General features: G+C 32.8%; 2 protein-coding genes across 2 annotated transcripts in view; one reads left to right on the forward strand and one right to left on the reverse strand.

Moving 5' to 3' along the window:
* The window catches only part of LOC108573123 (titin-like), a 156,443-nt gene that overhangs the window by 140,784 nt on the left and 5,959 nt on the right, over positions 1-9,700 (reverse strand). The window contains exons 2-6 of the mRNA XM_017935500.1: positions 9,164-9,273; positions 8,871-9,082; positions 8,592-8,780; positions 8,354-8,497; positions 7,317-7,413 (exon numbers count right to left, since the gene is read on the reverse strand). Of these exons, the coding sequence (XP_017790989.1) occupies positions 7,317-7,413; positions 8,354-8,497; positions 8,592-8,780; positions 8,871-9,082; positions 9,164-9,273 (752 nt within the window). The remainder of the gene's footprint in view (positions 1-7,316; positions 7,414-8,353; positions 8,498-8,591; positions 8,781-8,870; positions 9,083-9,163; positions 9,274-9,700) is intronic.
* The window catches only part of LOC108573124 (fatty acid-binding protein 12-like), an 8,377-nt gene continuing 4,410 nt past the window's right edge, over positions 5,734-9,700 (forward strand). The window contains exon 1 of the mRNA XM_017935502.1: positions 5,734-5,833. The gene's annotated coding sequence lies outside the window, so the exon portion shown is untranslated. The remainder of the gene's footprint in view (positions 5,834-9,700) is intronic.

Genomic DNA, 9,700 nt, shown 5'->3' on the forward strand with positions numbered 1-9,700 from the left:
ATTTTTCTCCCAAGCTGAGCTGTTCGTTGTGTACTTGAATTCGGTGCACTTAATTCACACGAACGAATATGCTAAGTACGTAAATTGATTGGAAATCCGCGTATAATCGAAAACGCGTTGTTCGATGTATTCCCTACAAGACTATAATCGCGCAGTATAAGCGACGTTCGTCGAGGCACTCGTTCGACTGCTTCGTAAACATCGACTGAGGACGAGTCGTCCTACCCGATATCTGATCGCTGTACGCTCGCAACTGTTCTGGGAAAAATTCTAGGCCTTAACTTCTTAGAACTCGTGATATTTCTTGCGAGCCAAACATAAGAAACCCGAGCCTGGGTCGCTGTACGTACATCGAGACAAACATAAAGCTAGCTGTCCTTTTCAGAGTGAAACTATCGCGAGTTGCTCTCGAGGGTATCTCTCGCGAGTGGACACTGCATTTTCCAGAGAAGGATAGAATATGTATATGTCTCAGGGAGACAACAGTAAAAAAAACTAATTTTTTGTTGTTTCATAGCTATAACACATCTTATTACAAGAAAAATAAACTTAGGATACGATAAAACGAAATTGTTGCAGTAATTAATCTAATTAGCTATACGTAGGCTCTCCTCCATTTTCAATTAACTCAATCATTCGATTGTGTACATATATATACATACATATTATTCACGCATACACATACCGTGAAACTGTAACTGCGTAGCTCGCAGAGACACGCTTCTCGTTTCATTTTTCTCGTAGTTACACCACAGGTGCGGCAGTTATCTTTTTAAATGCAGCCAAAAATTCAACGAAATCTACTATTTGTTCGCAATAACATTTACTTAAATTCCTATATAAGTATTTCTTTATTATATCGATTCTCTATCAATAAAAATTCGTTTATGTGATTATACTGCAAAATACTGCACACTAGATTCTTTTTTACAGGTTATTTTTTTTCCTTTTTTTTTTTATAACTTGCATAGTTAACTTTTCAATGTAATACTTCAGAGTATTTTTAATAACAATTTCGCTTACTAATATAACAATTCATTCAGATACCTTACACGTTTTTACGATAAGTCAACGAAAAATACAAATTAATCTTTTTCTATTTTTGAATTTTCATGTTTACTTAATAATTAGCTGTACAGAGCTTAATTCACAGTTGTGGTAAACTGATAGAGAAAAAAAAAAAAACGTGTTAATTTATAATAGCCGGAAGCGTCTATGTTATGGTGGTGTCATTATTTAAATTAGCTGCGCCATTCATTAAATAGATAATTAAAGTTAATTACAGTTTAGTTGAATACTGATACTCCCCACGCTTCACCGTCGCGTGTTTTACAGATGTAAAAACCATCGCTTACGTGTAATGGATAACTGTAACAGTTATCTTGAATTCCATAAAATTGCACGTCACGAGGAATGAAATTCTCTCTTTCTCCCTCTTTCGTGTCCTTCGATTTTCTTCCAGCACCACTGATAATTTCATATCAAAGAATCGTTTATTCAACGAACATCAATTCAAATCACAATTTTTTAAAGACTTGTGAAAGACTTGTGAAATATTTCTTTCAGTTTTGACTACGCTTAAACATTGTTTAACAGTCTTAAAAGCTTTCGAATTTGTATCACCTAACTCTAAAACAACTTCTAAATTATACTAAATAAATATATCTACAGTAGCAAACAAAAGTTTATGGTCATAAGAAAGACAGACACAAAGTATTCAGATGATAACAACAACTACAACTATGTCTTTGTTACACATTTTACAGGAGTAAAAGCGAGGCGCAGCTAAAGCTGCTATTATGTCTAACTTATTTATAATTAACGATTGAGCAGAGGTGAAATGTGAACTGGCGAGGGACATCACTTAACACATTACCATCCGGAGATATAAAATATGGTTTTTGTTGCCTGTTCGTGAAATGCCGGAGACATATAAATAGGATTTTACACGCTATGCCTTAAATACTGGCGGCCTGTAAATATGTGTTACAATATATGTATTATATGTACATGCTGAAAATTTCATGGAAATCGGTCGATGCAAAAACAAGCGACAGATGTAAAAAAAAATGTAAGAATCTTCAGATTTATTACGGTTATAGGCCGAATGTCGTGAAATAATGCAATTTTCACAGTTTTTAACCGTTCGTAGGTCATAGATTTCGATGAAATTTTCAGCATATATATATATAACTGGCATAAATCTACGAAACGTACTTTTTAAATTTTAATTACAGGCTCCAATAAGAAAATTGTAAAAGCGACCTTCGCTATTTTCTTCGCGATTCCGACCAATTCTAATTTTTTCAAATTTTTTTGTACACGTTGTCTAGTAAACTGATCCTTCTAACTTCTCAAAAAGAAACTCAAGTCGTTTAGTCCAATTTTGAAAATGTTATTCTGTTTTAAAGAGTGTTCGAATACTTCTGTGACCGACTGTAGGTACAACCAAATCTTGCCAATTTTGTGCCACATTCGAGTACATTTTTCATAACGAGCACCATTGTGATAGATGTAGATTGATTACACACAATTGAAATTCGATCACGTTGAATTAACGAACCTCTGGCTAAATTCGCTAAAGCGCAAGGCTGGCGAAGAATAAACACTAATTGAAAAAGTAAATTTTGTCGTCCTACGAAGACTATCGCATTTAATGTGAGCAGAAATTACAGGAAATTTCATTATCTACCTGACGAAATTAGATATTTCATAATATTATAAAGAAGGTAAAAAATTACACATTTTTGTTCAAATGTATAATAACTTAATGTACATTTTATTATACATACTTGTTATTATTAAGTTATTATAATTTTCGTAATTTCCTGATACTCGTGCAGTTAAGATGAACCGAGTATTTATTTCAGTTTCGACTTCAAATCGATAGAATTTTTCATTTTCCCGCTAACTTTTCTTTGAAGTGAACCGTCTTATTAGTAATAACCACATATTATTAACAACATAGCTCACTTCGAAGCAAAAATTAACGCGAAAATAAAAAATTCTATCGACTTGAAGTAGAAACTGAAATAAATACTCGGTTCGTGTTAATTATCCAAGTATCAGGAAATGGCAAATACATCGAGTCGGTACTGGATATCGCGAAATGTGAATCTGCGACAAGTGTCACCTATAGAAATTTCGCGATGACAAAGAGAAATTCCTACAGCCGACAGACGTTCGAATCACACGTCATTTCGTGATGCATAAACGGCTTAATAGGCTGTTAATTATTCCGGGCATGCGATTGTAGAAGCCACCCAGTAAAGTGTGCATTGCTCGAAGCATGGCTGCACGTATTATTGTGTCAGCGGTCGAACGGAACCAACAGGATATTTGACACGCGTCCAGAATTTTTTCTTTTCTTTGCTTCGCGATACCTAAACCATAATTGGCCAGCTGTTAGTACACGCCGACTCTCCCTACTTGGTTTCTTCGCAAAACACGTGACTCTTGCCTGATCAATTTATCCCGTCAAGACGATCAAAATTTACCTGACGAACCTTTAAATTACGTTTTACCGCGACAATATTCCAACGCGTATCGTCAACGCGAGATATTTAAGTGATATTCAAATTTTTCAACTGTAATTGTGATTACACGGGATGTTTCTGAAATTAGTTACACATTAAAAACAATTTCCTCTCTGAAATGCAGGATGTCCCAAAAATCGTGGTACATCCGGTCGGCTGGTGATTCTACATGCAAAAATAAGTGAAAAAAAAGGTATAATATTTTTTCATTTAAGGCTTCGTTTTCGAGAAAAATTAGTTCGAAGATTCGTCAGGTATCCGTGTATTAACTGCAAGTTTCGAGATACGAAACTTCTATTTCTGTTCGTGTTTATATTATTAAGCATGGACAATAAAAGAAATACGCATGGAACAGAGTTCACAGTGTCTAGAGTAGACACCAGGTGTCTAGAGTAGTGCAGTAAAGCATCAAAAAATCAAAGTAAACAAACTGACATAACCTCCATAAAATTGCACGCACTGTTGAATTCGGTGAGGAAGGCACTGAAAGCTGATTGTGTATTCGTTAACGAAAATTTTGCCAGACTCTGTCCTCACAGCCACTTGAATCTCTTTCACACCGCATATCCTATTTCTTTCAGGGTCAGCTTTAATTTGAGGACTAAAAAAAAAAACTCTGCTATAGTTCCAGATCAAGTGAGTTTAGGGAATGTGAACAAGCACCGGCACTTGCGTTTTTCGCCAAGAATTACGTAATGATCCTCACAGCATGCACCAGCGTATTGTCGACACTTAAAAGACAAAAGTTGCGATTTTTCTGTATCTTAGGTCTCATACAACGGATGCGTTGCATAAGCCAACTAAGAATGGAATGTATGTAATAACGGACTGTCGCGATAGAACCCACTGGAACAGATCTTTTGTAAATTAAACAATGTGGAAATAAAAAAGTGCAACGAGGATAATCTATATTTTCGATATTGTTTTTTTTTTTTTTATTTTGCACCTATCTATTCGACACTTTATCATTTCGTTATTGATGTGTACTAAAAATACTAATTCATTGCCATAATCTTCCTCGCCCATAGTTTCTTAATCGTAGTGCCACTTGCATGTGTGTTGAAGCAGCCAGCAGAAGTAGATCGTCGTCTAATAATTTCCATCTGTCACAAAATTTCTGAAACTATTTGAAGTTCTAATGTCGCCCAATATAATTCCCAACGTCGCCAAATATAGTGATATCAGTGTGTTGTGGAAAAGATGCCTGCTCGGAAATTCTTTAGACGGATATATTAAAAATATTAATATATTTTTAAACAAAAAATAATGTGATATGCAACAGAAATAAATAATACTTGATATACAGGTAGTTTGAAACTTGCTTGTCGGGATGATAATAGAATCGAGTTTCAGAAACCGCAAAAACAAGTCTACAAGAACCAGACACAATAAAATAATTAAGAAAGTATGAGAACTCATCGATATCTACATCAAGAATAAAATATTCTGTCCACCGTTTTCGTTTCTAACATACTGTGATTGCTTAAATAATTCATTCATTCGACAATTCTTCATCGATCAATGTAAGTAGTTACACGATTAAGGCAGATCATTTTAGATCTCTTGGGTTTGTAAAATAAATTTTAATATGTACTTTAAAGAAAATAGAACATTACATAGGTGTTTAACGCAAATGAATCGAACTATATTTTGAAACAATTGGAGATAGAAAAGAATCATTTGCAAAACAACATTCCGTTGTGTTAAATGATGCATATTTTAATGCTGTTTTTATACACTTTTGTACATCTCGTATTATTGAATATACTGGTTGGCGAAGTTCTCCATTTTCTGCAAAAAAGTATTAGATTCTATCTCTTTAAATTATTAATTTAACAGTCACTAAATTATCTCAATTTATTTGTTATGATTAAATATAACCTCTACGCGTCTTTTTAACTGCATTGTAATATTTATGTTATACAAGGTTTCCTATAATTAATACTACATTTGTATTGTTTCATTTTTATATATCTTTTTATTAAAAAGAGAAGAAATCATTATTTGTGGAAATAAATTTGTTATTGTTGAGTACAAAGCAATTCTTTCAGAAATATATTAAATAAACTAAATTTTACGATATGCTCTATGCATTTCGAAATGAACCGATCGAAGAAGCACATGCGTCTGATGTAGTAGACCAATTATGAAAGAGTACTTGCGTCGCCATCTATCGACATTTAGCTTTCTTGTAACAACCGTGAAAGGAGACGAAAATTCGTGAAGTGACAGATTGAAAATAAAATTGATCGTGCAAGTGAATACTAACGTGTCCTGCTTCATATATATCGAAGAATGTGAGTATACAGAACAGGACTAAATTCATTAGAAATATATCAATAAAAATCAGCAATGCACGACCACGCCTTGAAAAAGCGTAATTTCTTTGTTCCAAGTCAACATTATTTCTTTAAATGTTATAACATCAAGTACTGTATAGTAACAGAATATAATGTAAGCAGGCCCAAAAAATTAATCTAGACATTTAAGCAAGTCTACAAATGCAAATTAATTGTATGGTCTGTCATATGACATATTTTGTGCATATAAAGTTATGCACATGATCATAACCAATAATTGCCCTACAAGGGAAGGTCCCGAAGTGTAGCTCGCAGATTTTAACGAGCTTCGGCACAATGATAGAGTTTGAAAAATTGAAGCTACTGATATCCGACTTTGGTTGCAGACGGTTAATAGTTTACGAGATATTTGACGTTAAACTTTTTATCTCCGTTTATCTTTCTAAGTGTAAGCGTGTTTTAGCAGAAGGGGTTGTGGTGAGATTGATAAGACATCAGAATATTGGAAGGCTGTTCTTTTTGTCGCAAGTTCGAGTTCTGTTTGAATGATTTTTTCAAGATGTTACTCTTTGTTTTTTAATACATATATATATAACTTTTTTTAAATACATATGTGCTCCACTATTTGTAACTAACCTCCATTTTTTTTTTTCTGAAACTGCAATTTCATTGTTATTATAATCATATAAATTCGTTGTTAAAATTTTGTCAAAAAACCGATAACATTTCGTTAATGTAAACTAGGCAGCATTCCCAACTGAATTAAAGACAAAAACTTGTGGATGTGATAACAAAGCTTTCATACATTGTACATGGTGTTTACACTTTGTATGCTTGGAATGTCTTTATAATAAATATCATCCAGATTAATGTACATCCTATGATTGTAATAACAATTAAATTGCAATGTTTAAAAAAAAATATTTGAAGGTTAGTTACAAATAGTGGAGCACATTGAAAAAATCACTCCAACAAGATTTAAACCTGCAACAAGAAAGAACAGCCTTCCAACAGCCTGGCATCTTACCAACCTTCTGCTAATACATGCTTAGACTTCAAAAGATTAACGGAGGTAAAAACTTTAACGTTAAATATCTCGTAAATTATTAACCATCTGCACCCCAAACCGGATATCAGTAGCTTTAGTTTTTCAAGCTCTATTATTGTGCCGAAGCTCGTTAAATTCTGAGAGTTACACCTCGGGATCTTCCTTTGTTAGTTCTAAAAAAAAAAGGAGGGAAAAAGGAAATTTTAATATTAATGTATTAGAATAATACAACTTTATAATAGAATAGTCTAATAAAGAATATGCTACAATACTTTCAATTTTGTTTTATATATTCTGTGTTAATATTAATAGTGGAATTTTATCAATTTGTTCAAAATAGATAATACTTTTAAAAATTAATAACTATGTTAATTGTAAGTTTACTATAAATCATATTTTTTATGATATAGTAAATAAATAAAATTGACATACCTATTGCTCTTGAAACGCCTAGTGTTCCATTAACTCGCATCGTCCCCATGCTATACTGCACTACTCCTCCCATTCTTTTTATCCTTCTCACTTCATCCTAGGGAAAAAAATGAATATTGTTTGAATACTTTATTATAAATTTCTGATAGAACACATTATATCTGTCAAATATCACTTGTTTTTCAAACAAAACACACAAAATCTAAATTTTAATTTTCTGTCAAAGAAATCATTAAATTAAAAAGTAAACCTTAATATTACTACATCATTGTTAAATTTGTGAATTAAACAATTAAATTTAAAAATGACGGTTGTAGGCACACAAATAAATAGTGATAAAAGATTATTGGAATTTGAAACTTATGAAGATTATTTGGATTCTCTAGTAACATTTGTCGATCTGGGATATTTAGGAAATCTTAGTATTGCACGCCAATTAGCTGAGCTTGGGTATCGTTGCACAGGTGAAACACTCAGTAAAGATACATTCTATCGCCGTTTGAAAGCTGTGAAAGATTTACTATTTCCAATTTATAAACCATATGAGTTAACATCAGAATTAGTGACACCAAGTAGTAATATACTAGAAGAATTAGCACTCCGAGAACGTTCAAACAGGTTGAAGATTATATCCACCATTATATTCATAAGAAATTTGACAAAACTTCAGTTTGAGGTTTCTGGCTACATTGATTTTAGTGACAGACTTGAAAAAGAAAATTGGCTTCCATATTTTCAAGGAAAAAAGAAGATATGGCCATGTACATCTGATCTGGCATATTATCATTGGAGAACAGGGAAAACGTGTTTGAATAAAACATCAAATTATCAACCAATTATAGACCCAAAATTAGGACTTCGATTTAAACATTGTTACGATAGGCATTTTATTAATGTTGACCCTGGAGCACCCTCTCCAGGAATATATACAACTCGTATAAGAATACGGAGTCCAGAATATGAACATGTAATATTATATGATCATGTTCTTCGAAGTATAAGTTAAATATAGTAAAGAAGATGTGGTATGTACTTACTGTACGATTAAGTCGATGAGGTTTCACTAATTGGACAACACTGTCACGTTTTATCAGTGTAGCTGTAGAGTCTCCTACCCAGGCAACATATAAATTTTTATTTAATATTAAACTGCAAACTGCAGTAGTTCCACCACATACTTTCTGGAAAAAATAATAACATTATTAGAAATAAGAATTATACATTATGTGCTTACTTAGAAAATATATTATTTGGACATAAATGTTTGTCTCTTACTTGTACTTCTGACTTCTCTATAAATTGTGCATCTGTGGTAAGAAAAGCATTGAGTAAAGCCTGCTCTGGATCAGTAGGATAATATATATTCTCTGCTAAATACTGATGCAAATGAGTAGCACAATATACAGCTGCATCTTGACCTGCATGTCCATCAAATACTGCATAGTAATTTGCTGTTGAATCGTGCTACAATTAAAAAAATATCTTTGTAATAAAAGATTCACTATTTGTATATCTTCATTTATCTACTAGAAAAAGTTTAGTATTTACATGTACCTCAATACCAAATATAGTATGTAAGTCATGCAAAACTACATGACGATCTTCCATTTTTCTTCTACAATTTTTAGTTCCAACAGCTACTGCTTGTGGCAATGGTATTGAAGGAGGAGGTGGCAATAGTGCCAATCTACTATTGTCCAGATAGCGAATACATATCTCATTAACTTTGCCAGTAATAGCTTGCATTAATTTTAGCGAAGTATAAGCTGTAAGATGAAAATAAATTGTCAAAGATGCTCTTCTTACCACCTAGAATAAAAAATTATATTCATTACTAAGAGACTTACTTTTTTCTTGGGATTTAAATCCACAATCTTCTGGCTGCTTCTTACACATGGATTTAATTTCCTGAATTACTTGATGAACCAAGTGTGCTTGCAAACTTGGTGGACATTGCCTAGAATATGATAAAATTCATTGAATATACAGTGTACCCTTGAACAACGAGGTTTCGAATAACACGGTTTCACTTATATGCGGTTTTCTTTTTCCTTGAAAAATTTCGACGTTCATTTCAAATCAATTTACACATTTAGCATACATTTACAATGTTCTTTATAATAGCGAATAACAGAGGTGAGAAAGAGCGAATGCGAATTCGTTCGCGTAAACTAATTCCTCACAAATTATTGCTGCATACAAGAAGCAGTGGTACTGAATTTAAATACATAACTAACAACCGAACTTGGGAGAAAAATCAAACGGTCAATGTGTCACTTCAAATTAGAATGAGCTACATTTAAGTAATTACGTAATATGTGCATGTATGTGTGTAAATATATGCACATGCATTGGAAGAATATAAATTTTGAAAGAGGGAAGGG

This window comes from Habropoda laboriosa, unplaced genomic scaffold (genome assembly GCF_001263275.1).
Source record: "Habropoda laboriosa isolate 0110345459 unplaced genomic scaffold, ASM126327v1 scaffold89, whole genome shotgun sequence".
Taxonomy (NCBI): Eukaryota; Metazoa; Arthropoda; class Insecta; order Hymenoptera; family Apidae; genus Habropoda; species Habropoda laboriosa.